Consider the following 21358-nt stretch of genomic DNA (forward strand, 5'->3'; position numbering starts at 1 on the left):
GCAGCCCCGGAGCACTAACACAAGCTATCCTACCATGAAGATGACTCCGGCCACACCCGAAGGGCGGCAGAGGAGAGCCCAAGCTAGAGCCCCCCCACAGTGTTGGGGCGCAGGTCCCAGTAAGCCAAGATCGGCAACTGCCGGCCCCACCAGGGACCAGCCACCCAGGGCAGCCCAAGCGAAGGGCCCCAGGAGCCCAGAGGCGGCTGCTCCATGCTCCTGCTCATGACTTTGTGATGAGTGTGTTTTTTGCAAGTAAAACTGGGGCACTGGCCCCCGACTCCCACCCTCCATGCACCACATGACACGCCCCCCAGCAGTTGTTTGTGTGTTGTGTTAGTGTTTTGAAATATAAGTGTAATTTAAACTGAGAGGAGAGTAGCCACAGGGTGCAGCTATAGAAAGCCACTTGGGTGGCCCCCCTGGCTACACCCCGCATGATGTGCACGCCTCCCAAATCCCTATGTGTGTGTGTGTGTGTCTATGTGTGTATGTAAGAAAGATAGAGAGAGCCGAGAAGAAGAGGGATCCAGGGATGTAGGTCCGAAGGGAAGAGAACCTCCCTCCGGATGGTGAGCTGCCAGCAGCACTAGACACCAGCATTCCCCAGGAGGCAACCCAGGGCAAGACAGGCCAGAGGCAGCTGCCCCCCACGACCAGGCCACGCAGCGACTGCAGCCAATGAGCCGCCACCGACCCCAGAAGACACCCACCCACCAGACACCCAAGGGGGAAGGAGAGGAGTGGAAGGAGAATAGCGGGAGAGCCCAGATCCATGGAGCACCACCCCCAGGCCCACCCAGGCCCCCCCCACAGGGTCATGTCATCCCTCCCCACCCCACCTACTCACCTATGATCTTACACACTCCCACTCATTCTAGCACATGCATACGCACCCACACAAACATCATCCAAAGCATAGACACACCCCAGAACCTCCCCCTATAATCCCCCGAACCCCACTCAGACCCTCCTTCAAACCCCTACACCCCACCTGCCCCCGGGCCGTACTCTGGGTCCCAGGGCGGCAACCAGACACCAGGGCATGCACCAACCCACACCATGGCAGTACATCCGGGCAGGCCCAGAACCCCGGCACATACAGACCCCACCACCTCGGAGGGAAGGGGACCACCCCCAGGCACCAGAGCCCAGAACCCCTGCCCAGCCCACCCCGGAATAGCCTGGCCGCCCGGCCCAGGACCGACGCCCACCGACCCAGGCGCAACCAGTGGCCTCACCCCCTCACCACAAGGTGACTCCAACCACTGGCCCACACAGCCTCCAACAGGGCCAGACCCAGAGCCACCCCCATCGCAGAGCAGCCCGGTCCCGTACCACGCAACACTTATAAGTTTATAAAATCACAATAGGCCAATTTTGTATCTGCTTTCTTGCCATTGTTCTCACCCTGTGGGTCAAACAGCAACAAATGGGCAGAGCCTGATGGTCTATTTACATTTTGGGCTAACATGCATCCCAGTCGCCTTGATCATAAGTGCACAGTACTGAGTATCCGTTCACACCCCATGTCACAGTGTGTACCCAGAAGTGTCCAGACTTACCTCCTGTGATCGGATCACAGTTGCCTGGTCTTTATGCAAATAAAGATGGAGTCTACATCTGATCAGTTGTCAGCTGAGCAATGCAAATGCACCATCAGCAGGTCTGGCTCTGTAAAATCCCATTTTATATGAATTATATCATTATATATTTGTTTTATAGTCATCAAACTAACACAAATCCAAACCAGAAACTCACAAGGCATGACAGGCAATATATCTAAGATGCATATTTCTGGAATGTGGAATGCCCAGACAGAACTGATGAATGCACAAGGAGAAAATATATACTTCAGACAAAAGTTCAAACCAGGAACACTCTTCCTATGAGGTAACCTTGCTAACCACAACATCTCTGTGCAGCCTTCTACATGCAGCTCCTGTCAACAATATTAATTTCCTCTCGACAAAAGCCCCTTGCACAGATTGCAACATAAGATTCGTGCAATACAGAAGCTCTATGCACACACTAGTAAGCAGCAAACCTAACATGTAGTATACCAAATTGATGAGAAGACTCTCAGCAACAAGACTGTACCAAGCATTGGCAAATACTAAAATGAACATAAGATACATCCCAAGCAATTATTTGGGAATACAACAAAAACATGAAAACAGCACTGTCCACTTTAGAGCTGCTGTTATGTTTTCCACTTAAAGCAAACCACACAGTCTCATGTCAAAGAAGCAACTCCACTGTCTCATCTTTGTAATCAGCAGTATGACAAAAACTCTGCAAGCTAGCAGTCAAAGAGTAGCGATGAAAAAATATCTAAGTCATAAAGCAAATCTTACTTTTGCTGTTTTGTGGTCAAGTTTCATTCTATCTCAAAAAAGACTCTGCCTTTGTTTAAAATGTTAATGCAAATTCAAAATTGTCGCATGCAAACTGTGAGTACACACGCATAATAAATTCATACATAATTTAGACTGACAAATGTGTTTGACTGAGTAGCAATGGCAGTTTTTTTCTTCTTCCCCTCAAGTCAATTTATCAGACTTTAATAGCCTCAGCTGCACTCATTGCTTGTTTCTTTATCCCTAACCTAACTTGCACACAAAGATTGTTTTCACAGCTGATGCTGCCAACTCTAATACTATTATTTTTTGTTAAAATGCAAAATTTTGACGTAAAAAATTTCTTCACAGATGCATATATTGCTCTCACTGATCTCACAATACATATGTAGTTGTCTCATGAAAAAACAAGCAAACCCATATGCAATAGCCACACTCACTGAAGAACTGTGGTGAGCCATTTATTCAAACTAGTAAGGCTGTTTTATCAGAATAGGCCTGACAATAAGCTTCACCCACACATGAAGAGAGACAAGGGCAACAAGTGGCTTTGGTAGGCTAAATTTAGCTGGGCAACATCAACCGACTGCTTCAGTTTTACTTTCTCTCTCTCTCTCTCTCTCTCTCTCTCTCTCTCTCTCTCTCTTTTTTTTTTTTTAATTCAAATGTATTATTATTATTATTGTTGTTGTTGTTGTTGTTGTTATTGTTGTTTTCAAAGCACAAACATATACTTGAATATTAAAATGATCCCACCTCTACTTGAAGGAGGGCTCCCAATACATCTAGTGATGCACAAAAATAAATTTCATAAAAACTGTCAAACTAACAACTTATTATATTGATTTGGCAAAAGTTTTAAAGTATTTACCGTATTAAAAGATAAAGTGGGAAAATTAATGATGACTTGCAACTTTCCTTAAGTATAATGAACCGTCAGAATAAAAAAAAGGCACCTAATAGCAACCACACTACTGAACACTACACTACTGAAAGCTATTTATTTTTTGCAAGCTCTTAAACTGTTTTTCATGTTTTTTCTGATATCACTGTCCATTTTAGTAATTACATTGTACTTTGTGTCTTCAGAGAAAATGAAAAACAACAGTAGTTTAAAGTCAGCTTAAAGTGAGATTGAAGTGGTGATAAGGACAGGAAGAAAAGCCCTTTGCTATTCACACCCCCATCTGAGAGCCAAACCACAGCAATGCTAAAGTTTCCATGCATCATTTGTTAGTCAGAGGTGACTGTTAATTTCTTTGCTTGTTTGTCTTCTCTTGTCTGATGCAAAAAAAGGTGTGTATCAAAATGCAAAGAAGTGAACAACAGCACCCAACTAACAGAAACTTAATGTATGATTGATTTATAATTTTGTTTGTTTTAAAGCTGTTAGTTCTCTTTCTTTCACCCTTAAACGATTTTACTGATAATCTGCCCATATGTTCTAAACAGCGTTTATGTCAGGAAGTCATTAATTTGCTATTTTGCTTACAACGTTTAAAGATTATAATTGCTCTTTACTGACCAGTGAACAGTTAAGAGGAAGAGTAAACACAGATGAGAAGCTTTAATTACTGCATAGCAGATGTGGTTATGCAATTTTCAGCTTCTACATTTTCATTTTTTATAACTCATGTTTCCAGCTGTAGGGTAGATGTCACATTTACCCATGTTCATTTTTGCTGATCATGCAAAAGCTCTCTTTTGATTTATTTATTTTTAGATATTTAAAATAGAGTATAATCCAGTGCCACCTCAAAATCTGGGGTTATTTGTTAGTGTCTACTAGCTTCAGCAGATTACTAATGAGGAATTAAATGCAGATACAAAAGATGCAAACAGACCTCAAAATTAATCAGGAAACACAAAATTATGTGCTTTACGTTTCCTGTAACAGAGTTGTTACAGTAACCCTCCACCACCCCTAATGCCCTGTACCAGATGGCCCAGGTTACTTCAGGCACCAACTACAAATTTTTGGGGAGTATGTTGCTTGAGGTTAGAAAGGGGAGGCCCTCTAGATGTGGGTATAGAGGAACTCTGCCTCATTTATTTATTCAGCTGACTTGATACGACACCTGGACTTTTATTGACTTGGAGAGTTTCAGTTTCACAATGATAAAGTTATGACACTTTCCATATGGTCAACTGCTAAACAAAATGATAGTAACTTGTAGGATTTAGTTGTACAGGGAAGTTAATGGGTGAAAAGCTACACCCTCTCGGTTAGTTGGTATCCCTAGCAGAGGAGACATTATCTTTTGTTCCTGGACAGAGAAATATGGTGGTTGGTACTGAAAGGTAGACAAACTAGGGGAGAACATGGCAGGGCATAATGAGTACATTATGAGATGTCAAATTCTCATACAAAGCACCAAAGTCCCATATCCAGTTCTAGATTGAGCCTCTACATCTGCCCAATGGAATCCAGGTGATACCCCAACGACTGGTCTGCAAGTTGTCATGTGGAGAGTTGTAGAGGCTGTCTATTAGCTCTTACTAGTTTAAATATTTCTAATCATTGTAAGTGTTGTAAGGAAAATATCACAAGGAATGAAGAAAAAAAAATTAAATGCTCAGAAAGGTTCACTCGTAAGCTTCTAAGAACTGGTTTTAGAGTTTTATCCTTGAGACAGTTTTCTAAGGAGTGGGGCCAGTTTTTTGGCAAGAGACATGTCCATCCATTTGGTGCCTTAGCCTGGATCCATCCAAAGAGACAAGGCAAAAGAGATAGGGAAGGTCGAAGTTATTGGATGATTCTGGTGATTTAGACTAAAGAAAGTATGAATCACTTCAGCCTACACATCAGACTATAAGTGTTTATCATTTTGGCCACCAATCATCAGCTATATCTTGATAACTATTTTCCCTGGGGTGATTGATGATAGCACAAAAAGAATGTGGTCACACTGACTAGATTATGGGAGATTATTACCTCCAGCAAGGAGGAGGTTAAAAAGTTACAGATTTTAATTACATTTTTAGGAAAACCCATAAATCAGAATCAGATTTATTGCCAAGTAGGTTTACAACTTTTTTTGTAATATTAATAAAGATTAAATAAGCCACTAAATAGGAAAATTACAATAACAAAAAGAGGAGCTGTGCAAATAAATGCAATATAAATGTAAGTACAATCTGGTTATGGTTGATCCAGTGTCAGACATAGGGGGGTCCTGGGCCATGTTGATGAGGCTGGTTGCAGTGGGGAAGAAACTGTTTTTAAGGCGTGATGTTTTGGTGCTGATGGGCTGCAGCGTCTTACCAGAGGGGAGCATCTCGAAGAGTTTGTGACCGGGGTGGGGGGGGGGGGTCAGCCACAATCTTTCCTGTATGCCTCAGGAGCCTAGTGGCGAATAGATTCCTGAGGAGTCTAGATGCTGTAGGATGAAGTGGGGGGCCATGTTCACAGCATCGTCCACAGACCTGTTGGCTCTGTAGGTGAGTGGGTCCAGGATAGGGTTGGTGATGGCTTTCAGGTGGGACAGCACAAGGGTCTCAAATGACCTCATTACCACAGAGGTCATGGCAACAGGTCTGTAGTCATTAAGTCCTGTGGACCTTGGCTTTTTGGGGATGGGGATGAAGGTGGAGGTTTTGAAGCAGGCTGGCACATGTCTTCAGTGAGGTGTTGAAGATGTCGGTGAACACCAGAGACAGCAGATCAGCACAGTGCTTCAGGGTAGAGGGAGAAACAGAGTCTGGTCCGGCTGCTTTACGGGGGTTCTCTGGAACAGTTTGTTGACATCACTCTCTAGGATGGAAAAAGTCGTCACTGTGGTGGGGGAAGAGGGGGCCTCTAGGGTGAGCAGTCGTGGGAGGACCCAGGCCCTTGCTGTGGAGGGGGAGGTCGAGATGGTGGGATGGAGGTGGTGTAAAGTGTCACAGGGGATGGTGTCAGGACTGGAAATGGAAAAATAAACAAGTGATTAGATTTTGGTGGTGATTCTGGTCACTGCCTGGATCTAGGATTTTGTTAAAGGAAACTGTACTATGCGAAGATAAGGGTCATTTTGCCATTGGAGCTTCTAACTCAAAAATAATGCCCAGAATCATTCGTTAAAATAAATAATAATAAAAAAAAAAATTAGAGAAAAAGAAGAAAAAAAATTACAATGGATTGGCAGAGGTCTGCGCTCTGAGTCCTTCTACTTTTTAATTTAAATCTATTCATTCATTTATTCAATTTCTGTACCACTTAGTCTATTTAAGGCGTCTCAGGGAAGCTGGAGGCTTTCCCAGCAATCCCAGAGGCAGGGCACACCGTGGACAGTTGCCAATCCATTGCAGGGCCCTTACATTTATTATTTAAAAATATTCCAGAAAACTTTCTTTTTAACAAGTACACTCAGACTGAAAAGGATGTCTTCACATTAACACTGATTACATCAGAGTCAACACTTAAACTGGCATGTCATATTTACTCTGAGTTTCACTTACAAGAGAAACTCCCACAATGGTAGTTAAATATAAGATGACAAGGGCTTTGCAGCTGTTTTGTTTTTTGGTTGGAAAAGTGGCTCATGCTATTTCCGGTGAGGTAAAACCATAAAGCAACACTGTAATGAGCCAATCAGATTACTCTTAATTTGTCCCCTCCCTGTTTATATGATTACATTTGAGTGAATCATCTCTAAAAGGGGTTTCTTTTTTATAAAGAGCCCTTCACTGGAATAAGTGAAAATGCTGATTATAGTTTATTTATCACTGATGCTCATAGATGGACGTAAGTAGAAATGTCTGATTAATTTAAGATGTGTCATTTCAGTTTTTTGTAATTTTCTTTAGATAATTTCAGAGCAATCATGACTCTGTGTTGGATTATTTTTCAGGTTGTGCTGATCCAATCTTAGAGACAAAGACTAATCATGTTGGTGATTCTGTGAAGTTAACATGCTCACGTAGGTCAGCTGGAGACATATTTTGGATGAGGGCTGTTTGGGGAAATTCTTTTGAAGTCCTTAATACAACATATACCAAGAGGGATGTTATAGTTCAACGAGAGCCTGGAATACTGGACTTGAAAATTAAAAAAGCAAAGCTAAGTGATGCCGGAGTTTACATCTGTATGAGGAAGTATGATGGAAAGGATACAGTTTTGAATCTAACATACTTAAGAATTGAAGGTAAGTACATCACAAAATGTAAAACATCTTCTAGATTTTTAAACAAAGTCAAAATCCTTGGATTTCTTAATTCATAGATATAAAAGAGGGTTGTTTTAGGAATTCCTCTAGATGTTTACTTTTTCTCCTTTATAAACCAGAGCCTACTGCCACCCCAGTCCCTACATCTGGTCCGGTCTGTCCAGAAGACTCAGTAACTCTGCAGTGTTCAGAACTCAGTGATGCCAAGAATAAATCATGCCCAGTGGATTACAGAGTGCTCTGTTTTCATACTGGCTCCAATCAGTCTCAGGCTTTCAATAATACTGAAGTAAATGGACATATATATGAGAACAGCACTGAAGGAGGTGCATTTAAGCAATGTTTCTACAACAATTTCAAATGCTTTAGTTCCTCTGATTCTTCTGTGTTTAACTGTACTGCGGCCAAATGTGAGAAGGAAAAGAACACAAATAAATCCAAACTTGACACTGAAGGTAACTACACAACTTCTTTATACTTGCATTAATTAAGATACTTTTGTTAGATTTGAAATAAGTCTGAAATATTTATAAACAATAATCATAGTAACACTCTTACAAATTTTCTTTATTTATTTCATTATTTTTCTTTTTTTTTCCTTTGTGTTTGATGTCAGCAGTAAACATGTGGAAGTCAAGGAAGGATGATGCAGTTATTCACCTGTTATGTGCTGCTTTGGCTATAAGTCTGATTGTCATTGCCGTTCTCATATATTTCATCCAAAAACTTGTGAAAAGATTAAATGGCTCCTGTGATGGTAAGTTGAGTCCCTTATACTTTGATTTGTCAAACAGTAGATTCCAAAATCATGATACAGCTGTGTTTTATCTTTTAATTCAGCTTCAACTGTTGTGCAAACAGAAGAACCAGATGATCACAACAGTCCACAGGTAATTGTAAAAAAAAAAAAAAAAAACATTGCTGTTGTTATATTTTATAGCCTATTTATTTCATTTTCTATTTTTTCAGGCAAATGAAGACTCAGTGGTTTATTCTACAGCAGATTTTATCAGAAGAAAATCCAGTAAAACAGGGAGAATGGGTGTTAAACATGCAGAAGAAGAAACAGTTTACTCAGATATCAGGGTTCTTGGTGTTTGAAATTGCTGTGCTAATATCAAGGCTTTTATGAAGATTGAAAAATGTTTGGAATATGTTTGTTTTTGTTTGTTTGTTTGTTTGTTTTTTTTTAAAGATTTATAGCTGATAAGACATTTTGTCATATTAAGAAAAGTATAAATGTTGTGACAAATATGGTCTCACAAACATTTTTCTTGGTTCTCCTGGACACAGAACAGTGACTGTATAAAGCAGCATTTTGTGAAATAATTAAGAAATGATCTATGAATATTATTTAAGATGCAAAAAATTTGGAGCTCAGAGGAGTTGTGTCGTAAGGCTCTACAAATATTAAACTAATGTGCAAGATGCTAAGAGAAAATATGATCTGTTTTAACCTGTGACTGTGCTTTTTAGATGAGATTGTTGGTGTTTTAAAGCCCACAGGTTCTTCAAAAGATGCCAACCCTCCTCAACTTTCTTAAAGAGGTCTTTCCAGCTGTACATCCATCTTTTCTTACAGTCATCAATAGCAGTCTGGATTCTGGAATAATCCCAGGAAACTTGGGGTAGTTCAACCTCACTCAGTGTGTACAAATGCAGGCCGATTTTCAAATTTCCTTTTTATTCAAGATTTATGAAGGAGCATAATATTTTGGAGATGTTTCAGTCTGGTTTAAAAACTCTACATAGTACAGAATCAGCAGGGTTTTTAATTATATTTGATAGGTTACTGACTGTGGGGACTGTGTTCTTCTTTTACTTCTTAATTTATCTGAAGCTTTTGATACTGTGGATAATGAAATTTTGATAGATCATCTTGAGAATTTATTATTATTTTTAATTATTTAATTAGTTCACCGGGACATTGCATTTATACATAGTCACAGACATTTTTAGCCAGAGCTAATTCTCAATCCCTGTCCCTGGTTTGACCTTTATACACTACATTAAAATATAATAATACTCTACAAAACCTAAATAAAACACACACACACACAGTTTATTAACAAATGGGCCTAGAGGTGAAGGCTTTAAACTCAAATATGGTCTTAAGTTCAGTTCCACAGCTTTGCACTTTTGTAAGAAAAGTTAGACCGACCAAACGAAGCTCTGCAGTGTGGAAGTTCACAGTTCTGGTTGATGGAACCTCTGGTGCCTCTCTATCTGCTCTGTCTCTGAAGAAATGAACTAATTAGCTCTGCTGCTAAATTATTGATATATTTAAATAATAAGTTGAGAAAGCACAAGTTAGTAAACTTGCAAAGCCTTTTACTTCTCAAAAATTAAAGGTTAAAACAATTGAGGTAGCTTGTATTGTTTTTGAGAGTCTCTTAATGTGATTATCAAACGTCAGTTGGGGGTTAAGGACCAACCCAAGATATGTAAATTCTGTTGCAGATTGTATGTTTTTATTTTGCAAATGTATTTGGAAACTTTGTTGTATGTTTTGTTTTCCAATAGAAAAACACATTGATACCTTCTTAGTTAAGTTCAGCACCAACTGATTTTGAATGAGCCACTCACTCACCTCAGCCATACTAAAGGACAAAATTTCCACTGCCTGCTCCGGAAACTTGGTGGGTGCATAAAAAACTGCATTGTAGGGCTGCAACTAATGACTGTTCTGATAGTGGACTAGTCATCGGCTATTAAAAGGACTTGTCAACCAATCGGATTATGTATCTTATAATTATTAAATGGCTCTTATTTCACTTTCAGCTTTTAAATCTTGCATGAGTTTGTTTAAAAGATGTGCTAATTAAAAAGATGAGATGGACACTTCATTCAAAAATACATTTTTATTGAACTTATTACCCTAGTACTGATAACTTTGCTGCTGTAGTTTCCCCACTGTGGGACAAAGGATTATCTTAACAGAAGAAGTAAATACAAACTAAATATCCATTTAAAAAAATGCAAATTAGCAGCAGAAAACAGCAAATAAGCTTGAATTTTTATTTTTAAAAAAAGTGCATTTTGTGCAGTACATTGAGTGGCATATACTGTGTCTGTTGAAAGTAATTACAAGACGATATGTCAATCTGACCATTCATTCATGCTAAGGAAAGTCAACATCTCCACGTGGTCTTGGGTCAGACTAGCTCTCTTCTTAGAGCAGATATTCCCAGCTGCAGAGAAGATTTGCTGATGGGGTAGATGTTGCCAGATTTGACAGTGTGGGAAAACGCCACTCATTTTCCTTCCACCATCTAAGAGGGTCTTCCTTTTTGGATATTACTGGCTCTGTGAAGAACATCTGAAACATCTTTTTGTCCTCTTGGGTTTCCTCCTCTTCCTCACTCAGATTGTCTGTGTCAGACTTAAGCAGGTTTGCCAGTGCTGAGGTGTCACCTGGAACACTCACCCTCTTCTGCTGCAGCTCAGGGTCGCAGCCATCATGTATTCCAGTCTTCTCCTTTGCTTCTTTGATAAAAAGAACTTCAGCTGTTCGTTTCAACCTTGTGTCATCTTCAGCTGCCATAAAATTCTTGGGTCTATGGCAGCTGCAAGAACACGTGAGCTGGGTCTGTCTGCTGAGTGTGTTCAGATTCCCCAATCTCTCCTTTACTTCTTTTTCTGCACTAGACAGAAAGGCTTTTCCTAAGACTATAGAAGATGATCTTGCACGCTGGAAATCTCTACCAAATTCACTCATGGGGAGTGTTCCCACTCTAAAAATGATGGTTCTACCCAAAATCAACTATTTGTTTTCTATGATTCCTATGAAACCCCCCTCTACGTGGTTTAAATCACTAGAATCACACATCTCCCAATTTCTCTGGAAAAATAAACCTCCCCGGATCAGTTTAAAAACTTTACAGAAGTCGAAAGACAGGGGAGGATGAGACCTGCCTAACTTTCAAAATTACTTCCTAGCTAATAGGTTGTATTATGTCCTAAAATGACTTTGACAGCCTGGTGGGAATTTCTCAAAAAACCCAACTCCTCAATAATACCATCCGTAGGGACGAAAGGGGGGGGTGGGGGGTTGGGGGGGGGGGGGGGGGGGTGTAGGAGGAAGGGGGTGGCAGGGGTCCTGGTGGGCAGTGGGGGGGATTAGGGCTCATGGGTGATGAAGTTTGCTCTCCTCCTCGCTCTCTCCCCTTTCGCCGGGGTCTCCTTCGGGGTGGGTGGGGGCGCTTTGCCTTAGGTCCGACCAGGATATGTGTGTGCAACCTGGGGCTCTCTGGTCCCCTGGTGTGGTGGCGTGGGCTGCCGGGTGTGGGTGGGCGTCCGGGGCACTGGTGCGTTGGGCTCTTGGCCGGGCTGGGCCTTTGCCCTTCTGCCCTTGGGTAGTCCTGTGGAGGAGGAGGCACCTACAGCGGCCAGCTGAGGAGTTGGCTGCATGGGAGAGAGATTGTGCCTCCCCGAGCCCCTCTCCTCCCCCACCACCCCACATCATACACACCACACACGGGGGATGGGACCTGCGGAAATGTTGTTGTCCCTGGGGTGCCTAGCCTTGGTGTTGGTTTAGCGTGGCTGGCGGCGGTTTTGCCTGGGGCGGTTGGGCCCCGTCGGGTTCCTGGGCTGGGCTCAGTTGGGGGGAATGGGTGGCCCTTGGGCCTGTGGGGTGCCTCCCATCCGTGCGGGCCATGCCGCAGCGCTCGGCACCCGCTGGGCCTGCTCACCGTCGCCCTGTGCTGCCCGGTGTCCCTGCCCCGTTGCGCTGGGGGCCTCCGGTCTGGGGACCCCTCTGCTCTGGTCTGAGTGGGCCACTTTCCTGGGCTTGGTGCTCTGTGGACCTGTTGGGCTTTTGGGGCCTCGGGCTCCCCCCGTCCCCCACTGATGCTTAGGGGTGCGGCTTGACCACGGCCCCCTTGCAAGCACACATTTCTTCCTCGTTGCATGGCCACACACGCATGTTCATGCGTGCATGCTTACAAACGTGCTCGTCTCTCCATCTGCTTCTGACTAGATGTTGCTGATATTTGTGTGTTGGTATGTTTGATAACTACTTTTTCATATCATCATTATCCTATTTTCTTTATGTATCATGTAGTACTGTGGTAGCTTATATATATATATATATATATAGACCACCATTCTGTATGTTAGGATGCTGGACAGGACCGGGTAGAAAAAAAAAAAGGCTTTTCCTGGGCTCCTTCTAAATGAATTCGCTCCATGGACTGTTGCAGCCCTTTGACCATCTGTGGAAGACATGAAGCAGGAGCGTACTCCTGTCCACTGAGGTAAATGGTAGCACATTCAAATGGCTTCAATCCTTGCACCAGCTTCTTAAGCAGCACCCACTGATCTGGCTTTAAGTCAAAGTAATGCTTACCTCTGTGAGTTACCTCAGGATCTGATAAAGTTGCAGTAACTGGCCAGCACTGTTTCAGGAGCCTCTTTACCATATAGTATGTACTTTTTCTTCTTTAATTTAGTATTAGCCAGCTCACTTCTCCTGAAGTGTTCCACAAGGTTTTTTGCAGCACCAACTGCTTTGCTGGTGCTGGGATCTTTGAGGGCACTATTGACTATGAGCTAGAGGATGTGCCCAGTACAGTGGACTGAAGCCCAACCATGTTTTTCTTCCAGTATTCGCATTGCTGCCACCATGTTGGACCTATTGTCATGAACAACTGTTTTAATAATGTTCGGTAATATGGCAAATTTCCCTATCACCTCCTCCATCCATGTTACGATGTTGGCAACAACATGCCTCTCCTCCAGAGGCATGGTGGTGAGATTGAAAGTCTTCATTTGCCAATCTTTGGTGATGAAATGGCAGGACACTCCGAGCTATGACTCTGTGGCATTGCTGTATAATACTGTATGATTGGTGTGTCTGTGCACACTAAACATTTACCTTCAGGAGTGCAGTCTCATATTTTTTCTCCATCAGTTAGGTGAAATGGGTTCTGGATGGCAGAATGCACTCTAGGTTGAAATGGCGAATCATTTCTTGAAACCCTTCACAATCAACCATGGAGAGTGGCCTCATGTCATTAGGTTTAATACTGAATTGGCGAGGGCAGTCGCCTGCTGTGGAGTGCACGTCTGTTTCTTTTGCAGAAAGCCATCTACAGTACTACCGCTTTGCTTTGGCCTGTATAAATTTGATTAAGGATGCTTTTGTCACATACAGGGAAACTTTCAGCTTTTAAGCTAAAATATGACTTAGCAATATATGTGTAAGCCAGTTTTTGTTACTGATTCTAAAATCATGCATGCAGAGTTGTTCCTGTCTGCTACAACCAATTCATCCTCAAGTCCGACGTGCCTCCTCTTCAAGTGTTCATGCATTGCAGACGTACTTCCATGGGATGCAAGGTCAGTTTTACAAATCTTACATGTACATAATTTATTTTGTATGTTGAGTTTGAAGTGGTCCCAAACTTTCAAGGTCCTCTGCCACCGTTTTATTGCCTGGTCTGCCACCATATTTTTCCATATAAATATATATATATATATATATGTATATGTGTGTACATGTGTCTGTGTGTGTGTGTGTGTGTGTCTGTGTATGTGTAGATAGATAGCCATCCAACTCATTGCAGGTTGACTGAATTGATGTTGTGTTCCTCAAAGAGCTGTCAAAAATCTTAACTAAGCTTTTGACTGGCTTCTCTGTGATCATTGGGATGACTGTGCCTGTGATGTGAAACCTGAACTTGTCCTCCACCTTTCTTTTCCTCAACACCATAGATCTAGATTTAGTAGGTTTGAAACACATCCGGGCCCACTCTGACTCTGATGTGAATGTAGGGTCATCCATGAATGCACTGACTGGCCCTTCCTGCATCTCACCAGGTTGAATGCTTGTGCATTTTTGTTGCTTCTTCTACCACTTAAACACTTCATTTTTGCTCTGTCGATCTTCAAGCCATGTATGTTCTTGCAGACTTTACGACATGTTCACCTTATGATCATAGCCGTTTGTCCACTGCCTGTGTCTGTTGCCATTAGGTCCATCCACTGGGGTACTGCTGTTGTGTTCATGGTTTGACAAAGTCTCTGTTAAATCTTCAGTAGGACAGACCACCCATGAGAATGAAATTTGGAGACTGAAAAAGCTGATAATCTACTCCACACTAAAAAATGACTGAAATGTTTAACAGCTAAAACTGTGTATTTCTGATTGCACATCTAAGCTGTCTGCTTTTGTTATGGAGCCCAGCTGCCTCTGTCAGTGTGGTTTATTTGAGTCGGTGTAAGATCTATATCACTTCTGAACTGTCCTCACCTCACGGCAGGGACCGGCACTCATATTCTTGTGATTTTGCAAGTTCATTATATCTAATTTGTGACTGTTTTAGTTGTATTGGCTTTATGGTTAATAACATTTTTTGGAGACGAGAAAAGAATCTGAATGTATTTTTATTAGAGAGTGGATACATGAGAATGAGATGACATTTTTCTCAAAGACATGGACTAATGTGACAGGAAGTGCAACACCTTCAAGATGCAGAGTCTATTTTCTCTGATAACCAATCAGACATACCTACCAGTGTGACATATAGTACCATGGCCACATTAAATCTCCTCCTACAGTCATTGAAATACCAGTAAGTTCCATAACAAGTGACAGTGTCAAGATGATGGTGTTGTGGGTTACACTGCTCATTCTTCATCAAGGATGTGAGTTTTGTTATTCTACATGAGGATATTCTCAGTAGATTTGTTGAGATTCTGTCTTGCATAGTATGTTTTCTTTCAATTCAGATGCTGTAATTCCAGTGATGCCAGTTCAACTTGGTGGATCTGCAAGTTTCACATGTGATCTGCCGGGCACTAAAATGAGCCGTAGAGAAGTCTACTGGTACAAGCAGAGTCAAGGGGATACTCTAAAGCTGATTGTAAAAGTGACTCGATTGCAACAGAAACCATCCACTTCTAAGTTTGCACCAGAGTTTTCTGACTCAGGAATTAAAGTTCAAGATGAAACAACTTTTATCAGGCTGACCATCCCGAGGACAACCCAAGAAGATGAAGGAATCTATCACTGTGCGATCATGGATTGGGCCTCAGATATTAGATGGAGTGGGACGTATTTGATGGTCAAAGGTAAACAATGCGATTTACTTTAATATTTTAAATGACATGTTTTTATTTACACATTTCAATAATATTTAGTAATTTAGTAGATGTGTTTATTCACAGAATAGTAAGGAGAACAATTGAATAATCTACGGTGAGAAATCCTGGCATCTCTAGCGTAATCTAGATTTGCCAACATTTTAAAATTAAAGAATACATTTAAAGCAAGACAAGAAGTACAAAGTGAAATTTAGGTTAGGTTCGTTATAGTTATTATAAAATTATGTTGTTTTTTTTAGGAGATAAGCGCACAAATTCCAATATTGTGCAGTTGCTTCAGTCACTGATTAAAATACATTTAGGTTTTTAAAATGCTATTTCATTATTCTTTTTAAAATTTCGTTCATCATTTCATTCTATTTCATAACAAATATGGCTTTCAGAACGTTTTTCTGGTATGAGTATTGCACTGGATATAACTTTTCAAGTTGCATTTGATGCTTTCAGTGTCTCTCAAACTGTGTTGAGTTCTATTCTGTTCACTCGTTTATATTGCACAGGAAACACGGCAAAGACATTAAACTACAGAGTTGTCCAGCAGCTGACTGCATCAGATCCAGGGAACCCTGAGACTCTGCAATGTTCAGTTCTCTCTGACTCTGATGATTGGACGTGTCCAGAAGATCTCAAATTGTTGTGGTTCAGATCTGGATCAGATAATTCTCATCCACAGATCATCTACACTGATGGAAATAGACCTGATGACTGTGAAAAGAGATCTGATGCTCAGAGGAGCTGTAATTATAATTTTTCAAGGAAAGTCACCTCCTCAGATGATGGGATGTACTACTGTGCTGTTGCCACATGTGGAAAGATAGTATTTGGAAATGGAACCGTACTGGGAAAAGGTAAAGTTCTTTGTTTGGTAGGGGGACGTCAGAAACAAAATATATCAATAACCTAATTAATAACAGGTGATTCTGTTTTTCTATTTTCTTTTTTTTTTTCTAGAACAAAGAAAAGGCTCTGAGTATTTTTTCCTTGTGATAACAGGAAGCTGTTTGGTCATTTCTATTATTATAAATATTGTTTTTATCTGTTATCGAACTCCAAGACCAGCATGTGAACAGTTTGAAGATAAGTATTGCTTCATCTATCTTAGATGTGAAAACTGTTATATTTGGTTTTGCTCTAAACTTTCTTTAATAAAAACTGTAAAATGGTGAACATTTGAGCTAAGAGGTTATATAACATAAAAGGCATTTATTGATACATTTATTGTAACATTTAGTCTCTATATGACTTTTTCTGTTCATGCCTCACACGATATTTTCACTATATAACCATCAGAGCTAAATCAGCCATGTAATCAGTGCTGGTCACTAGTCCTCACTATTCACTTATCTTCTCCTATATCCACCTTAAAGCTAGGGTTTAAGAAAAGGAAAGTTTCAGCCTTTCCTGGTGGATTTTGTATACTGTTTTATGGTATTGTTTCAAATAATTACTCCATCAAAGTTGCCGCCAATTCTGGCTGATTTAGATTGTTGAGGTAGCTGTGTACCATAACTAAAATGTCATACTGAGTGCATGATGCTATTTTTTATTTATCATTGGGTGCAGAACACACCACTCCACTAGGAGGACATGACCATTTAAACCAGCAGATAGCTGAAGCTGTAAGTAATGATACCATATCAAATCACATTATTGGTTGTTTCATTATCATTATTCCATTTATCTCAATCTGAGGAAACCGCTGAATGATTTGCTGTTTTTTGCTGCACAGACTGGAGGTGGAAATGATCTAAACTATGCTGCGCTTCATTTCTCTGTGGGGAAAGCAAAGAGAGAGAGGAAGAAGAAAGAGCTGAATACTAAAGAAAGTCTGTATTCTCAGGTTAAATTCCAAAAAATTGAATAAAATGAAAGTACGGTTTGATAAACCATTTTTATAAATAAAAACTATCAATGAATCTGGATAAAACAGACTTTATGGTTAAGGTGTCAGTCAACTAAAAGGTCTTGAAATTAAAGTCATCTAAGTTCAAAGGTGTAATGATTGACAAAAATTTTAACTGGAAATATATTAATAAACTAAAGTTAAAATGATCTGAAATAATTGCAGAGCTTCACAAAGTTGATGATGGGATGAATACACAATATATTATGTATGTTTTGTGTTGAGTTGTACTATGTGATGTCACTAAGGAAAGGATAAAAAAAAGAGAAAAAAATAAGTTTTGAGATTGGTAGCTGTTTGTCCTGATTAAGTATTTTGTTGAAAATCTTGTGTATTGATGGCTAAGTAGAAAATGGACACATAACATAAAACTATTGCTGCTCCTTTTTCATTTAAATTTTAATGAAGCCATATCTGATTTTTTTTTATTTATTAAATAAAATATATTTGCATTGAAATTTTACATATAAATGAAACGTTACTAGATTTTTTAAGCTTTTACAAACAAGCTATTTCATGATAAAATAAAAATTATTGCATGTTTTCCTCATTGTGTTCTATAGTTTGCTTACATTTGTTTTTATATACCTATATTTGCCTGTGCTTCATTTCCGTCATAACCTCCTCTGCTCTTTTTGTTTAACTATCTTCATATTTTCTTTCTGCCAATTGGGAAATTATTTTAATCACAAAAATTGTATTTAATACAAAAACAGATAAAAAAAATTATAATAAAATGGTTCAAATAGGCCTTTCTGTGTGGAGTTTGCATGTTCTCCCCGTGTATGTGTGGGTTTTCTCCGGGTTCTCCGGCTTCCTCCCACCATCCACATGTTAGGTTATTTGGTCACTCTAAATTCTCCCTAGGAGTAAGTGTGTGTGTGTGTGAATGGTTGTTTGTCCCTATAAGTGTTTGCCCTGTGATGGACTGATGACCTGTCCAGGGTGTACCCTGCCTCTCACCTGCTAAAAATGCTGGGATAGGCTCCAGGTTACCCGTGACCCGTAATGGAATAAGCTGTACAGAGAATGAATGAAATAAATAAAAAAAACTGGAGCTGGGATGGCTTTCTGGCAAGGCAGACAAAGAAGGAGGAAACAAACCCAATGGCGGGGTGACTGAATCCTGGCCACCCCAAAGACTGCATCACAGCCACCACTATTTTACTATTTTTACACAGAACCACTCTCGCATTGTGACGGCGCTTCCAGACTTAAGCTGTGCACACATCCTGTCCTCACATAACTGGTGTGATTCACCTCATAGTGCTGGCAGCTGTCAGATGTGACCAAACCATGCACGGACTGGCCATCTGGCATACTGGGCATCTTCCCGGTGGGCAGACGTGTTTTATGGGCCGACAAAATAAATTTATCGGTAAATCAATGGCCCAACTAACTAACACTGGCCTGACCCACTCAAGTGTTTAAACACAACCTGTCTCACAGTGATCCCTGTGCATGGGTAATTAATTAATCTATTTACCACAGAAATTTCTTTCCTGACCATCAGCCCATGAGACATGTTAACATGCAGCCCTTTGGTTCTTAAAGACACCAGGCTAAACCAATCAGATACTTTAAACTCTGTTTAATAATAAACTCTTATTTGTCAGAACCGAGGAGGGTAAGAAAAAAGGAGGCGCAGAGAAGCTGTAATAAAAATAAAAAAACAAAAAAAAAAGACAGCAACCAGTCTCCAAAAATGATTAACGCTTCAACCACAGCAATACCTTTATCAGCTGCTGTGGATGATGATGATGGTAGAAGCTGTGGTAAGCTGCACTGCTTTCACATCACTGAGGTTCTTTTCTGAGTAAAGAGCCCCATTAAAATCAATAATTCTGATCCATACAAGCCATTTAGCAGTAAACACCCTAAGTGTTCATAATTAAATGATGGAAACACACCATTAAAACAGCTGTTGTATTACCTAGTTAACTGGTTGTTTTCACAGGTTGATACATCAGATCTTAGATTTAGCTCTTTAATGTCTTTCTAAACTAAATCCTCTTATTGAAAGTGGAAACATTTTCTCACCATCATTCATCAGCTTTAACAGCACGTCAAATTTCTTGATGCCATGGTGGGGTTTATTGGTTTATTTTGTGGAAGCAGGTGTTGTGGAGAAATAGTCTGTTGTGGCATTTTGTAGTTTACTGTCCTTAATAACATTCTATAGTTTTGTGACATCTGGTTGACAACTTCACCTCTCTCGGTGCTGTACGGTGGTTTCCCCTTTAGTGTCCTCGGTGTCTTCATAGCCGTTTCTGTGATATGATGACGTCATCATATGAGGATCTTCTTCTCTGGATCATACTATTTTGTAGTAAATTACTTTAGGCTTATGATGTGACAAAAATACTTTCAGGTAAAAGAAGAGCTCCGGACATCAGTTTTATGTAAAAATGATGGTTTATTACAAAAAGTGACATCGTAAACAGATATGCATCTCTGTGAGGTTTCTGAAGCCAATTGTAGAAAAACCCCCCGACTAGATTTGTAAGTCTCTCTTTTATAGTTTTCAAACAAAGAACATTCCTCAGTCCTGAATCGGCCAATCATAGATCAGACACAAATTTACATATAGGATGTTCGTGTGTTCTTCTCTGAATTTCATGTTTATATCCTGTGCTGGGAACATTTCTAAGTTGCAGAGTACAGTCCTTTAAGACAGACCCTTATAAGGAAACAATCTACTGTAAGTGTGTCTTACACAATGCTATGTTTAGATACTCCTAGAGGCCTATAAGCCTGTCCATGCTTGGATCATAAAGCAAAGAACAGTCTGCTTACACTGCAATGAAGTATAGTTCTAATATATGTATTTTAAGTAACTCTAATTATGAAATGTTGAGAATAAGATACTTCATTTCCCTATTTCGAGACTTAAATCAATAGTCTCGAAAAAACAACGTTATATAAGAAAAAAACTATATGACACTCAAATTAAATAAACACATATGAGAGCCCCAAAAGAAACTCATAAATGCCTAAAGGAGGCTAGTAACCTATCCAGCCTCTGTGAATCTAAATCCTGCCTAACAATTCTCTCGCAAAACGAAAAGATAACCACTCGAGGTCACCCATATGTATTCAAATAATAAGTGCCACAAAAAATTATCTATCAGGCAAGTGCTAGTTAAGCTAAATGCATTGCAGAGCACATAATATAACAAGACTCAGATTAATACAGAATATAATTAAATATTGAAACAAAATAAAACAAATAAAAATATATGACTCTGAAACCCCCAGATTGGTAGACTGATATGTTGATGTTTCAGTCCAGACGTCTCCATCATGGTGTCAGCTTTCAGCGTTCAGTGTCCTTGTTTAATGTCTCATTTGTGCTTTGAGAGTCCACTCAGAACGTTGGTGTTCTCCCACAATCAGCTCTCTCCCAGTATCTCACTGAGAAAAGAAAACAACACCAGACAGTATCTTGCCAAAACAAAATCACTCAAAACATTTTAAGAATCTGATGACATCCATCTGATTTTAAATCTCTTGCATTTAAGCAAACTAAAGAATCAACTAAAAATCAACAAAAAATTGTAGAACTTCATTTTTGCACTGTGGATCTTCAAGCCATGGATGTTCTTGCAGACTTTACAACATGTTCACGGTATGATCGTAGCCATTTGTCCACTGCCCGTGTCTGTTTCCATTAGGTCCATCCACTGGGGTACTTCCTGCTTTGCTTCCTGCTTTGCTGCCGTGCAGACTCTTCCTGCTTTGCTCTCCTTTCTGCTTGCATTTTCTTCTTTCTTTTCTTCTTTTTTTTATCTTTACCGGCAAGAAATTTAGGAACAAGGACTCCTGGTCACTTATAAATC

The 21358-nt window shown here is 40.3% G+C and overlaps 2 protein-coding genes across 3 annotated transcripts; both read left to right on the top strand.

The window, feature by feature from the left end:
• The first annotated feature begins 7023 nt into the window (after window positions 1-7023).
• Window positions 7024-8624, top strand: LOC121643299. Of its 2 annotated transcripts, none has more exons than XM_041990656.1 (6): window positions 7024-7086; window positions 7193-7486; window positions 7627-7962; window positions 8124-8264; window positions 8348-8397; window positions 8477-8624. In XM_041990656.1, the coding sequence occupies exons 1-6, from the start codon at window positions 7044-7046 to the stop codon at window positions 8606-8608; spliced, it is 996 nt and encodes a 331-aa protein (XP_041846590.1). In that variant the 5' UTR covers window positions 7024-7043; the 3' UTR covers window positions 8609-8624. The 2 variants fall into 2 exon arrangements, with proteins under 2 accessions (XP_041846590.1, XP_041846591.1); XM_041990657.1 differs by having other exon boundaries at window positions 8127-8264.
• A 6490-nt stretch (window positions 8625-15114) lies between these two features.
• On the top strand, window positions 15115-16987 carry LOC121642771. The gene is made up of 5 exons (XM_041989721.1): window positions 15115-15157; window positions 15242-15583; window positions 16117-16464; window positions 16568-16697; window positions 16984-16987. Exons 1-5 carry the CDS (start codon window positions 15115-15117, stop codon window positions 16985-16987), a joined length of 867 nt encoding a protein of 288 aa, XP_041845655.1.
• The last annotated feature ends 4371 nt before the right edge of the window (window positions 16988-21358 follow it).

Source organism: Melanotaenia boesemani, chromosome 7 (assembly GCF_017639745.1).
Source record: "Melanotaenia boesemani isolate fMelBoe1 chromosome 7, fMelBoe1.pri, whole genome shotgun sequence".
In the NCBI taxonomy this organism is placed as follows: domain Eukaryota; kingdom Metazoa; phylum Chordata; class Actinopteri; order Atheriniformes; family Melanotaeniidae; genus Melanotaenia; species Melanotaenia boesemani.